This window comes from Chrysochloris asiatica, unplaced genomic scaffold, assembly GCF_000296735.1.
Source record: "Chrysochloris asiatica unplaced genomic scaffold, ChrAsi1.0 scaffold00003, whole genome shotgun sequence".
Lineage (NCBI taxonomy): Eukaryota > Metazoa > Chordata > Mammalia > Afrosoricida > Chrysochloridae > Chrysochloris > Chrysochloris asiatica.
In genome coordinates, this window is record NW_006408521.1 from 49,410,634 (window position 1) to 49,425,040 (window position 14,407).

Consider the following 14,407-nt stretch of genomic DNA (forward strand, 5'->3'; position numbering starts at 1 on the left):
CAGCGGTAGTGAGGTTGGCCCAGTATCGGACATTGTTTCGTTCTGCTGTGCATGGGGTCGCTATGAGTCGGTTCCGACTCGATGGCACCTGACAACAACAACAACAGCCCAGCGGTGGTGCTTTGCATCTCTTTATTGCCCTACCATGCCATGGACTATCAGTGCCCTCTTTACAACTAGAAATACAGAGTCATTGGTGCCAATTCCAGAAAGGTTAGACAGCCATTTCCAGAAAAAGTCCAGAACCGATTTATCCTTGAGGTTCTGTTTCTCTAGAACAACTCTTGATACTAAAATCTCTGTCCGGGTTCTCCAGAGATACAGAACTAAAGGTACTGTGTGTGTACGAGTATATATGTTGTTGTTGTTGTGATGTGCTGTGGAGTCGGTTCCGACTCATAGTGACCCTATACAGGGTTTCCGAGGCTGTAAATCTTTACGGGAGCAGAACACCTCATCTTTCTCCCGCGGAACAGCTGGTAGTTTCGAACTGCTGACCTTGCAGTTCGCAGCCCAATTCGTAACCACTACGCTACCAGATCTCCTTATACAGCTATATTAAGACATTAAGTTAAGAAATTGGCTTACATAATTGTGAGGGCTGGGAAGCTTGAAATCAGTAGGTCAGCAGGATTTGGTCGCCTAGCTCCAGAGTGAGTCCTTGAAGGGCTGGCTGTCGCCATGATGTCACGGGCCACTTTGGAGGTCATAGACTTGTACCTCCCGCCAGGTACATTCATTGCTGCACCTGCCTTTTTCTTACGGATTCTGAATCTTAATGTGATGAGATCAATGTTGAATTCTTGGGGGTTTTTTTGTTGTTGTTTTTTCCAGGCAACCAGTGACCAAGAACACATTTAGGCAGTACCGAGTGCTAGGAAAAGGGGGCTTCGGAGAGGTGAGTGAACTTCTACCTTTTTTCAATGGAAAGTTCCAGTTGTCTAGTTGCTTTCTCTGCCCCTTCTGAATAGGCCTTCCTGAGCATATGGATGTGCCCAGATGATGTGGGTATTTGGGGGTCTGGAGGTGGTGAGGGAGAGCAAAGATCAGAGACCTCTGATAACTATGTCTCTGGTGGGAAGGGAGGGATGTTGAGCTGCCCTCAGCTGCTTGGTGTGGGGTGAGCAGGTGAGTTAGCCTTGGGCAGGTTCGTGTCTGAAGGGGAGACAGAAATGACAGGGAGGGAGAAGTGAGAGACCGACTGACCTTGGCCACCACTGGCCATGTGGATGATGGGATTAGAGATTTCTTTGTGCTTTCTCCAATAGTCCCAGAAACTGAGGCAAAACTTGGTATTCCTAATTGAGAGAGGAAAGCTGGGGTTCAGAACAGTCACATGACCAGGTGACAGTAACTGAGACCAGACCCAAAAAGTTCTGACTCCCATTCCCCTGACTTACTAAAGCAGAGTGCTCAAGGGTCTCCCAACACTCTGCCCCTATAGAATCTTCTCCTATGAACTTGGAAGTCTCCAGGTAGCAATTGCAGCATTTGGTTGAAAGCTTGGGGCAGAGAAAATGCAGTTGCCTCCAAGGGAAATGGTCCTTTAGGCCCTGGCCAGTCCTTTGAACATTGGTGTGGGTCTTCAACAAACCTTCATGTTCCTGAAGGCTCCTTACCGTTGAGAGCTAGGCTTCTCCCGGGAGGGGATGGAAGGCTATCATCCGTGGTCAGGCCCTGTGTGCTGGGAGCACTGTTGACCCCATCAGCTCCCAATGCTGGTGCCCAGCATCCGGGCCATAGAGGATCTTCAGGCAGCTTCCACAGAGCCCCCATGGCCCTGGCTTCTTGCCTACTTCTCAGGTCTGCGCCTGCCAGGTTCGGGCCACAGGTAAAATGTACGCCTGCAAGCGCTTGGAGAAGAAGAGGATCAAAAAGAGGAAAGGGGAGTCCATGGCGCTCAACGAGAAGCAGATTCTGGAGAAAGTCAACAGTCCATTTGTGGTGAGTGGCCAGGCCGCCGCACTCTGATCAAGGGGCGACCTTCCCTCACAGAGGGGTCGCGCTCCAGTGTCATGGTTTCCTAGTGAACTTAGTGTTTTGTTGTTGAGAAGATACACAGCCAGACAACCAGTTCAGTGGTTTCTGCAAGTACAGTTCAGGGATGTGATTCTGTTTTTCCACCTCACCCTCCTTGTCTAGTTGTTCCTCCCTTACTAATACATACTGCCTCCTGTGGTTTCTGGGTAATCTTTCAAGTTGCTATTTCCAGTTTGACCCCATGTTGTTGTTAAGTGCCGTCGAGTCGATTCCAATCCATAGCGACCCTGTATAGGGTTTCCAAGGAGCAGCTGGTGAACTTGAACCACCGACCCTGCGGTTCAAACTGACCCTACAGTCCAGCTCATTAACCCACAGTGCCACACCAGGATTCCCATAGAGACAGCTTAAAAGAGAACAGTGCTCAAGGCAGACAGTCTCTACTAGTTCAGCTAAACTGGGGTTTGGTTTTAAGTTGACTTCAAGGGATATTTTGGGTTTCAAGTTTAAAGATGATCTCAAGCACTAGTTTCCGGGGTTCTTCCAGACTCCATGGCCCCAGAAAGTCTGGTTGCTGCAGTTGTTGCTGTTGTTGGTAGGTGCTGCGCAGTCGGTTCCGACCCATTGTGAGCCTATTTTAGGGTTTCCGAGGCTGTAAATCTTTACGGGAGCAGAAAGACTTATCTTGCTCCAGAAAGTCGGGAGTCCATGAGACTTTGAAATTCTGTTCTGTATTTTCCCCTCTACATAAAGATTTGTGTGTGAGTTGGAGCCGACTCAACATACTTAACAACAACAACGTAGAATTTTTTATCAAAATGTTCGATGATGATAGCCGGGCACTATCCAGTTCTGGTTTCATGACAAAGGAGGCGGTTGTTCCTGGTGACAATTTTCCACACATTCCATTCCCTCCTCCTTCTCTTGGCTCTCCTTCCTCTGTTGCTCCAGGTGAAGATGAGTGGATTGCTTTAAAGGACAGGCATTTGTTTTCTCACACTTCTGAAGGCTCGGTATCCAAATCAGGGTCTCTGCCTTGCAGATTCCTTCCTTGTCACTTGTCCTGGGTGTTTCTTGGTTCCTTGGCTAGTACACAGTTCTCACGTGGTGTCTTTCTGTGGGGAGCTTCTCTGTCTAATCTGCTTCTTTAAGAGCTCAGAAGTGATTAGATTTAGAACCCACTAGGAGTCCTGATAGCATAGTGGTTAAGGATCAGGCTGCGAACCGCAAGGTCAGCAGTTCGAAACTGCCAGCCGTTCCGCGGGAGAAAGATGAGGTTTTCAGCTTCCCTAAAGATTTACAGCCTCGGAAAACCTGTACAGGGTCGCTATGAGTCAGAACCGACTCTATGGCACATAACCACCACCAGGATCCTGGTGTGGCACTTTGGGATAATGTGCTGGACTGTAAAGTTGGTCATTTCAAACCACAAGATTGGCGGTTCAAACTCACCAGCCACTCAGAAAACCTATATAGGGTCTCTATGAATCAGAACCAACTCATTGGCACTTAACAACAACTTAGAGTTTTGACTCCGGGTGTGGAGCTGTAGGATCAGCACTGGACTGTGAACCACAAGGTCGGCAGTTCAATCCCACCAACTGCTCCTTGGAAACCCTACTCCGGGTCACTAAGAGTCAGAACTGATTCAATGGCACTTAACAACAACAAAACTTAGCTTAAGGAGCTCTGGTAGCATAGTGGATTACAAGCTGAGCTGCTAACCGTGGATCAGTAGTTTGAATCTGTCAGCTACTCTTAGTGAGAAAGATGAGACTTTCTGCTCCCATAAAGATTTACAGCCTCAGAAATCCTATACAGGGTCGCTATAAGTCAGAACTAACTCCACAGCACACCCCACCACCTCCATACTTAGAGCGATCAAATGAACATAGGACTGTATCCATGAGATAGAATTATACAGGGTCTCTATCAGTCAGTGGTTCAAGCTCACTAGCTGCTCCTTGGAAACCCTATACAGGGTCACTATGGGTTGGAACCGACTCAACAGCACTTCACAACAACAATATGAGTCAGAACTGACTCTATGGAACACCACTGTACTTAGATTGATCAAATTAACAGGACAAAGAAGGTTCTATTTCCCTGCAGGACTGCATCTGCAACTTAGAATTTCCACCTTATTTTGAGATGACAGTTTAATCCCTAATAGCCAGTATGCCCAGCTCCCACCGCCCCCCAGAATGCTAGTGAGGATGCTACAGGAAGCCCACCAGACAAATCCCTCATGGGAAGGCACCTGGTGGTCAATTCAGGCTGCCTTTGTCCTATCACCAGAGCATCTTTCTGTGTGTGAGACCAAGGCCTCTGCCCTCCACAACCACCTTGTAAATCCCTTGGTGGGCAAACCCAAGGAGCTCTGGTTTCCCTAGATCCTCTGACCTAGTGTCATTGTGGTGAGAAACTGCGTGTCAGTGCCCTAGTGAGGCGCCATATTGGTTGCGTATGTTGTGATGGTCCAGGCAGGTAAGGCTGTTACTGTAACAAATCAGCCCCCAATCTCAGTAACTGAATATAACAAAGGCCCTTCCTCACCCCACCTCCACTCACCCCACAATGAGGAGTCCCCGCCCACCTGAGGGCAACCGAATTGTGCTTGTCGTGACCAACCAACAAGGCAACATACAGTTTTAACCAGCTGATGATGCACATAGTGCAAAAACTCAGCCCTCATCCCGCTATAATCACTGAAAGTACAGGCAGTGCCCTGCCTCCACCCCCTTTGCCTCACCTGTAACCTCTGATTTGGAAGAGCCTAGGTATGCATCCTCCTTCATTGCCCAAAAGGAATAACAGGCAGGGTCACCATAAAGCCAGCTGGCTTCAGGGGAACGACATGGCATTGCTGTGGTCCCCTGCCCTAGCTTTAAGGATGACAAGAAGAAGTGGGGTGGTGGTCACCTAAGCCTCACTGGGTGATGCTCTTGTACTCCCAGGTCAACCTGGCTTATGCCTATGAGACCAAGGACGCTCTGTGCCTGGTTCTGACCATCATGAATGGGGGTGACCTGAAGTTCCACATCTACAACATGGGCAACCCTGGCTTCGAAGAGGAACGAGCTTTATTTTACGCAGCAGAGATCCTGTGTGGCTTGGAGGACCTTCACCGGGAGAACACGGTCTACAGGTGAGTGGCACTCATCCACTTATCGGACTCTGAATGGGTGGGCTGCACCCTCCCACCCTGTGTCGATAGTCGTCCTCACCCCAGGACTCAAGGTCTGGTCATCACTGTTGAAGGTCCACATGTTGGACAGACAACAACTCTTACCAAACAAGGGAGGTGGGTCTCTCTCCAGCTAGTGTTCTTTGGGGAAGACAAGAATATGCTAGGGTGTTGATGAGGCAGGCCCCTTTCCACCGTGCCCTCCCACCGAGAGGGAAAGCTCATTGGAGCTGGTGGCGATGGTCTGCAATCACCGCCACAAGCAGCTCGGCCCCACCCCACAGCGTTCCCTCCCTGCTCTGGCCCCTTCACTCTCTCTCCCCACTGTCCTCTGTCCCATGGGACCTGGACTTTGCAGGACCAAATATCTAGAGTCCGTGAACAAGGGCCTTCAAACTTTTCTCATAGCCCTCCTCCAAGAATGTTTTGAAACTGTGCATTTCATCATATATTTAAATAGCAGTAAACATTAATATTTTGAAACTGAGTAATCACATCACACTTTTAAAGATGCCCAAACCCAGCTGCTATTGAATCAAAGTCCACCTATGCTCCATAGGGTTTTCAGTGGCTGCTTGTTCAGAAGGAGATCCCCAGGCCTCTTGCCAGTCTGCCTTAGCCTGGTCACTCCACTGTCCCCATAGGTGATGCTGTCATAGCAACACACAAGCCACCACAGTACACCAAACTGACAGGTGGATGGCAGAGATAGGTCAATAGGTAGGTAGATATATACAAGATATATATACAAGACAGGTAGATAGGTAGATAGATATATTGTTGTTGTTGTTGTTAAGTGCCGTTGAGTTGGTTCCGACCCATAGCGACCCTGAACAGGGTTTCCAAGGCTGTAAATCTTTACAGGAGTAGGAAGCCTCATCTTTCTCCCGAGGAACAGCTGGTAGTTTCTAACTGCTGATCTTGTGGTTCGCAGCCCGATTCGTAACCACTACGCTACCAGAGCTATATAGATAGATATATACAATATATTTTTAAATTTTCCTTTGATTATAAGGCTCTAAATGGTAAAGTAATTTTTTTGTGAGTTGCCATTGTTACTAACTATTGTTGTTAAGTGCCATTGAGTCGGTTCAGTATAAGGTGTCTAAAGAGCAACTGGTGGTTTTGAACCACCAACCCTGTGAGATTAGCCATCCAGTGCTTATCCTACAGCGCCACACCAGGACTCCGATATAGTTATTAATGTTGTTGTTGTTAAGTGCCATTGAGTCGGTTCTGACTCACATTGACCCTGTATGTGGTTTCCAAGGAGCAGCTGGTGGGCTTGAACTGCCAGCCATGTGGTTAGCTGTCCAGTACTTATCCTACAGTGCCACACCAGGACTCTCATATAGTTACTAGTTGTTGTTAAGGACCATTGAGTTAGTTCTGACCCATAGCAACCCTGAATAGGGTTTCCAAGGAGCAGCTGGTGAGCTTGAATCTCCAGCCTTGCAGTTCAAGCCGACTTTCCAGTCCAGCGCACTAACCCACAGCACCACACCAGGACTCCACAGTTACTAGTAGTAAATCCTATGTCTAATTGATTATTTGAAGCCTTAGGGGCTTGACATTGTACTACTAATACTCAAGACGGGACTATTTTTCTTAATAAATCCGGAGCACTATTGAGAAAGGGAGGGTGGGAAAGAGATCCCAAAAGGCTCTGAGGTAGAACATTCCGATGTTAAGGATCTAGAAATTCATACCTTCACGCTGCCTGCCCCTGGGCCCTGCTGGAAAGACCCCTGTGAACCCCAGTTTGAAGCCTTTGCTCTGGAGCTCTTGGTAAAGGTTTTAGGGAATCAAGAAATTTCTGAGAATAAGAAACAACACTCTCAGTGGCATCTCCTCCCTCCACACACATCATCACCCCTGTTATGTTTTTACTTTAGTTTCATTCAAGTGAAAAGAAAGTTAGAAATAGTTCCCCGAGGGTTGTGAGGACAGATTCTTGCATTTGATTGCATTTTAAAAAGGTCCTCCAAGCCCCAGAAACTCTTCTTCTGGGGAAAAAGGAACCAGAGTACCTCCTCATGGTCCTGACAACTCGCTGTGGCCTCCCCAGGGGTTTGGGCTCTGTCCAGTGCCCACTAGTGAGCTGTCCTTCCAACCGGGTGGCCGCTGGCCTGTTGAGATGATAGCTCTTGTCCTTATTTGGAATTGTTAGCACATCAAAGGAATGCAGCTTAAATATCAACAACAACAAAAGTATTTTGTAATAAATAACTGCACACAAACACCAATTATGACTCTGCCAGGCTGCCTTACTAGGTTTGGGGATGTTGGCCACTCCCTGTGAGGACAGCTGCCATCAGTTAAATAAACAAAGCCACTTGGTTGGGAACTGGAGCCTGCGTCCAGATGTGCGCCTCTGCCCAGTGGAGTTATGAATGGCACACACCCTCCCCCATCACAGAGAAGACTTTTCCTAAAGCCCAACACTTCCACCACTTCCCACCCTGGGATGGAGGCACCACATCAGAGGGAGGAAACTTCCAGGGTGCCTTCCGGCTGCGCTTTCTCCCAGGTTACAGCTGGCATTGGAGGTGTGCCAATCTCCTGGGGTCCCCATCTTTCTCCTGGGAGTTTGCCATCCTCTTCCCTTAATAAGTCTCTGCCCCTCTTTCCTCTGGCTCTTAATTTTAGAACTGATGTCTTGTTTTCCATCATTCTCTTCCTTCATTCCCATTAAAAGAGGCCCTGGTCGCGCAGTGAGGTAAGCGTTAGCGCTGCTGCCATAACCCAGCAGCCACTCCAGGGGAGAAAATTGTGGCAGTCTCCTGTAAAGATGCACAGAGTTAGAAACACTATGGGGCAGCTCTACTCTGTTCTGTAGGGTCGCTGTGAGTCGGGATGAGTTTGTCGGCAGTGGTTTTGGGGTCGATCATTCCCAGGCCCACCCCTGGACATCCTGAAACTTCAGGGTCTTCCCAGTTCTCCAGAGGGCTGTCAACACAGAAGGAAGACGTTTCCTCAACCCTGGCGGCCGTCTGTTGTAGGCTGATGCCAACACACCAAGCCCATTGCTGTGGGTTCAGTTTCAATGCTTGGCAGTGCTACAAAGTAGACGTGCTCTGTGGGGTCATCTTTATGAAAGCAGATAGCCAGGACTTCCTCACATGGAGCCATGAGTGGGTCTGAACAGACAATCTTTCAGTCAGCAGCCATTGCAAACCGCGTGCCACCTGGGGACGTGGGGCTGCTGCCCAGACTGGCCTTTACTAGCCCAGTTTTTCTCCAGGGCTGGGAAGCTGCTTTGGGCAAATAGCAGAATCAGTTCAGCAGTTTACTGGAAGGAGAAATAGCAACTCTTGTCTTGACTCGGAGAGAGACCAGACAACCTGAGCCAAAAAGTGAGAATGAACTATCTGTCCACTGGCCACTCAGGCCTGGTTGGCACCCCAAACACCAGAATGCTCACACTAAGATGCTTGTTATCTTTCCCTTTCAGAGATCTGAAACCTGAAAATATTCTGCTAGACGACTACGGTAAGTCCAGGAGCCGTGCGAGAGATCTTTTCTCTGCTCTATATAGAGGCAAAGGAGCTCTGGTAGTGTAGTGGTTACAAATCGGGCTGCCAACCTTAAGGTCAGCAGTTTGAAACTACGAGCCGCTTTGCGGAAGAAAGATGAGGCTTTCTGCTCCCGTAAAGATTTACAGTCTCGGAAACAGGGTCGCTATGAGTCGGAATCGACTCCACGGCACTTAACAACAACAGAGCTAAGGCAAGCGTCACATCCCATAGACATAAAGTGCCCCAGAGACTCATGGGGTGGGTGCCATGGGACGTGGGAGGGGCTGTGTAAGCCCCCTTTCCTCAGTCCCAGTCTCTGGGGAGGAGAGTGGGTCTGGAGAAAGCGTGGACTAGCTAAGAGGGAGGCGTTGACCATGACTTCAGCACAGTTGGATAAATCGCTTAACTTCTGGAGACTTAACTCCCCCGTGCCTCATCTTCATTGTTTGTAAAATGGAACTAATGGCCATGCCCTGCCTGCTTCCAAGGGTTGGAGGCAGGGTGCTGAGACCCCTGTAAGATCATTTGAGGGGAAATTGGTTTTCAACTGTGGCCAACTACCCAAGTGTCAGGCATTAGCATTGATGAAGTATTATTATTGTCTCCGAGGCAGGGTGGGACTGGTGTGGTTAACAGCAGCCGTCACAATAACCCTTCCGGCTCTTTAGTCTCTCACCCCTGGGAATGGTTTGCACATCTTTTATCCGACTAGGTCTCCATGTTCCCCAAAAGGACTGGGCTTCTCTGGCTGTGTCCATTTTACACATGACAAGGCTGAGGCCCAGAGGATCCAACCTACCAATGGAGTCTGTTAATATCAGCGGCCAGGTCTCCTCCCCATTAATGTCCCAGATGTCAGGCCAGCTGGAGTTGAGAGAAGAGGGGCAGAGAGAGGCAGATGGTAGTGACCCAAGAGGTTTTGGGGTGATGCTCCCGTGTGAAGAAGCAGGGCCTGCTGCCCCCCTTTGGCGAGCCCCAAGCCCACACGGATCCTTACACCCTTCTGGTCTCAGAAGCAGACCACCAATGATGTCCCCCTGCCCCAGATCTCATCCTTCTCTTCGTGGCCTTTATCAGGGACCCGCTGAGTGGGAAATCCATACTGTGGGGTCCTGACTAGCAGGGGTCCTAGTACCCACAGCAGAGAGCAAAAGGGCCCGAGGTAGCATGACCCCAGCTCAGCACTCATATAGTGATGTGTTCCCCTCATCACTATATGATGTGTTCCCCTCATCACTTCTCTGACATCAGCTTTCTCCAGACTATGAGTGAGCTCCAATTCCACCCCCTACCCCCACCAGACCTAGCTGTTGCCTTTTTTTTTTGGCTTCCAAAGGGAAGAACTAATCAGACACCATAGACCAGCATGGTGGGCAGAGAGCTGCTTCCCAAATGCTTGGTGGCTTTTCCCCTTTTAAGCAACGTGTCATGAGGGCCTCACATGTTTCCCATGAAGCAATTCCAGAATTGGGCCAAGACTCCTGCAGTGTAACCTCAGCTTCAAGAAGCCCATTAAGACATTGTACAAGGCAGGTCGACCAACATCCAGCTGAGTCTGTGTGTCCCTCTGGGCCTCCTAGAAATAGTGGCTTGCCCACACCCTCCAACAGCTGGGCTCTCGAAGGTCCTGCAATCACCCTGAGAAGGTCAATTAGCATCCTGGTCTCCATGGGACTGATGAAGACCTCAGGGCTCAGAGAGGCCCAGTACCTGGCCCAGTATCACACAGCAAGTCTGGGCCCGGAAGGGATCAAACATCCACAGGACCCTTCCAGGGACCCCACTGATGATTCTCTCTCTGCAGGTCACATTCGGATCTCCGACCTGGGCCTAGCTGTGAAGATCCCCGAGGGAGACCTGATTCGAGGTCGAGTGGGCACCGTTGGCTACATGGGTGAGTGCCAGCCCCTCGTGTATGATGCCCATGGGAAGTAGTTGTGTCTGCTTGGTGGGAAGTTGTAGCCAGGGTGGGGTGGAGTGGAGGAGTCCCAGGGTGTAGCTAAACTGCATTTCTGTAGCCCCCAGCCCCCAACCTGCCTGTACCCCAGAGCCAGGCCCCTCTACAGGGTCAGGGGACAAGTTTAGACACAGTGGGGCTCGAGAGAGACCACATGGATGCAGAGGCCCAGTGGACTGGTGGGCAGCCCCCTATGGAGCCCCTGAGGGGAGGCGGGACCTAAGGATGGACTCAGAGGGGGAGGGGGGGGCGCACTGCTAGCTGTGTTATAGTAAGACAATAAGGAGGATCCAGCCTGCCCCTGGGGTTCCAGGGAGGAGACTGGAACTCAAGTCTGGTTCCCCAGAGCCCTCTTTTAATTGAAGACACCGGGCTGCCTCCTGCATGTCTCACCCAGGGGAAGAGGACCCAGAGCTCTCGGGGTTGCCCTTGGGTCAGGTTGACACGGATGGAGCAGAGAAGGGTTCTGTATTTGGTCTCTGGTGTTGTTGATGTTCCAACCCATAGCGACTCCATATAGGGTTTCTGAGGAACAGCTGGTGAGCTTGAACCTCCAACCTTGCAGTACAAACGACTTTACTATCCAGCACATTAACCCACAGCGCCACACCAGGAGTCCTCTCTGGTGTTAGAAAGTCCTTTTCAGATTCCATGACATTTGACAACTTGGGTTGTGTCTGTGTGAGTGCTGACAGATAGGGGATGGATAGGGAGGGATGGGGGATGGTTAGGTAGGTAGGGAGAGAGATGCATAGATGTCAGATATCAGATGTCTAGTAGATATAGCTGTCTAGTAGATTGGCGTCTTGGTGTGGCACTATAGGATAAGCACTGGGGGCAGCTCAAACCCACCAGCTGCTCCTCTGAAAGCCTATCGAGGGTTGCTTTGAGTCAGAACCAACTCAATGGCACTTAACAACAAAAATACATACACACACACACACACAAAAAAAAAGCATACACAAAGATAGAAATATAGATACACAGACAGATACACAGACAGATATACAGACATGCCCTATTCCAGATCACTGCAAATATTGCAATAAAGAAAGTCGCATGAATTTGTTGGTTTCCTAGTGCATATAAGGACTCCTGGTGTAGCGCTGTAGGATCAACACTGACTTCAAACCACAAGGTTGGCAGTTCAAACCCACCAGCTGCTCCTTGGAAACGCTACACGGGGTCGCTATGAGTTGGAACCAACTCGACAGCACTTAACAACAACAAAAGTGCGTTTAAAGGAGTCCTGGTGTGGTGCTGCAGCATAATGTACTGGACCACAGGGTCAGTTTGAACCACAAGGGTATCCACAGTCGAATACCTTTGCATAGTCAATAAAGCACAAGTAAACGTCTTTCTGGTATTCTCTGCTTTCAGCCAAGACCCAAGTGATGATATCCCTCATTATTTCTGAATCCGGATTGGATTTCTGGCAGCTCCCTGTCAATGTAGTGCTGCAACTGTTTCTGAATTATCTTCAGCAAAATGATCTTGTAGGATGATTTTTGCATTCCATTGGGTCACCTGTTTGTGGCATAGGCACAAATAATGGATCTCGTTCAATTGTTTACCCTGGTGGTAGTTATCTGCCAAATTTCTCGGCATAGATGAGAAGCACCTCCAGGTATGCATCAGTTTGTTGAAACATTTCAATTGATAATCGATTGATTCCTGGATCCTTGTTTTTCATCAATGCCTTCAGGGCAGCTTGGACTTCTTTCTTCAATACCATCGATTCTTGGTCATGTGGTACCTCTTGAAATGGGCGATCACTGACCAGTCATATTGGTAGACTGAATTCCTCCCATGTTGTATGGATGCTTCCAGGATCATTCAATATTTTGCCAATGAAATCTTTCAATATGGCAACTTGAGACTTGAAGGTTCTCTTCATTTCATTCAGCTTGAGAAATGCTGAGTGCATTCTTCCCTTTAGAGATTTTCTAACTCCAGGTCTTTCCAGATTTCATTATAATACTTTGTCTTCTTCAGTTGCTTTTTACAATTTTCTGCTCAGCTCGTTGATTTCCTCATTTCCAGTTGCTTTAATTTTTTTATACCCTTTTGGGGTTTTTTTTCTTTCTTCATGTGTGATGTTCTTGATGCCATCCCACAACTCTTCTCATTTTTAGTCATTAGTGTCTAATTCATCAAATCTGTTCTTAAGATGGTTTCTAAATCCAGGTAGGATATATCAACGTACTGTTTTCATTGTCGTGGACTTGTTTTAGTATTTTGAACTTGCATTTGAGCAATTGATGGTCTGCTCCACCATCAGCCCCTGGTCTTGTTTTGGCTGATGGCATTGAGTTTCTCCACTGTCTCTTCCCATAGATGCAGTAATTTGACTTCTGTGTATTCCATCTGGTGAGATCCACGTGTATAGTTTGCATTTTATGTTGCTGAAAAAGGTATTTGCAATAAAGAAGTAGTTGGTCTTACAAAATTCTATCATGTGATCTCTGGCATTATTTCTATCACCAAGCCCATATTTTCCAACTACTGATCCTTCCTCTTTGTTTCCAAATTTCACGTTCAATCACTAGTAATTATCAATGCATCGTGTCGTCATGTTTGATCAATTTCAGGCTGAAGAAGTTGGTAGAATTCTTCAATTTCATCATCACTGGTTTTAGTGATTGTTGGGTGTTTTTGAATAATAGTGGTATTAACTGGTCTTCCTTGTAGGCTTATGGATATTACCCTATCTCACTCAGCATTGTACTTCAAGATAGATCTTAGAATGCGCTTTCTGATAATAAATGTGATGTTATTCCTCATCAATTTATCATTCCCAGTATAATAAACCACGTGATTGTCTGAATCAAAATGTCCAATACCAGTCGATATCAGCTCACTAATGCCTTCAGAGGAGGCCTGGTGTGGTGCTGTGGGTTAGTGTGCTGGCCTGTTAGTGCAAGATTGGCAGTTCAAGCTCACCAGCCGCTCCTGGGAAACCCTATACAGGGTCGCTATGAGTCTGTACTGAATCAATGACACTTAACAACAACAATGTCTTTATGCATTCCATTTCATTTCTGACAACTTCTAATTCTCCTAGATTCATACTTTGTACATTCCATTTTCTAATTATTAATGAATGTTTGCAGCTGTTTCTTCTTATTTTGACTGTGCCCCATCAGCAAACGAAGGTCCTGAAAACTTTACTCCATCCAATTCTGAAATGTCAACTTTACTTTGAGGAGGGAACTCTTCCCCAGTCGTATTTTGAGTGCCTTCTAACTTGAGGGGCTCTTCCTCTGGCTCTATATCTGACAATGTCCCATTGCTATTCAAGAGGTTTTCGGTGGCTAACTATTCAGAAGTGGTCCACCTCTTCTTCTTCCTAGTCTGTCTTAGTCTGGAGGCTCCACTAAAACCTTAACTGGGCTAAGCACAGTGGTGGAGCTTCCGCATCACAGCAAAACACAAGCCAGCACAGTACAACTAACTGTCAGACAAGTACGCAATTGTTGTTGTTGTTAGGTTCCATCGAGGCGGTACCAGCTCATTGCGACCCTATGCACAACAGAACGAAACAATACCTCACTACTGTTGCTATGCTTGAGCCCACTGATGCTGCCACTTGGCCAATCCGTCTCGCTGGGGGTCTTCCTCTCCTTCTCTGACCCTCCACCTTACCAAACATGATATTTTTCTCCAGTGACTGGCCCCTCCTGACAATGTGTCTGAAGTATGAGAGACAAAGTTTGGCCATCCTGGCCTCCAAGGAGCACTCTGGCTGCACTTCTTCCAACACAG

At 48.1% G+C, this 14,407-nt stretch overlaps 1 protein-coding gene across 1 annotated transcript in view; it reads left to right on the forward strand.

The window, feature by feature from the left end:
- GRK5 (G protein-coupled receptor kinase 5) overlaps positions 1 to 14,407 on the forward strand; it is a 262,097-nt gene that overhangs the window by 234,091 nt on the left and 13,599 nt on the right. The window contains exons 7-11 of the mRNA XM_006831403.1: positions 835 to 898; positions 1,804 to 1,944; positions 4,938 to 5,128; positions 8,622 to 8,659; positions 10,490 to 10,579. Of these exons, the coding sequence (XP_006831466.1) occupies positions 835 to 898; positions 1,804 to 1,944; positions 4,938 to 5,128; positions 8,622 to 8,659; positions 10,490 to 10,579 (524 nt within the window). The remainder of the gene's footprint in view (positions 1 to 834; positions 899 to 1,803; positions 1,945 to 4,937; positions 5,129 to 8,621; positions 8,660 to 10,489; positions 10,580 to 14,407) is intronic.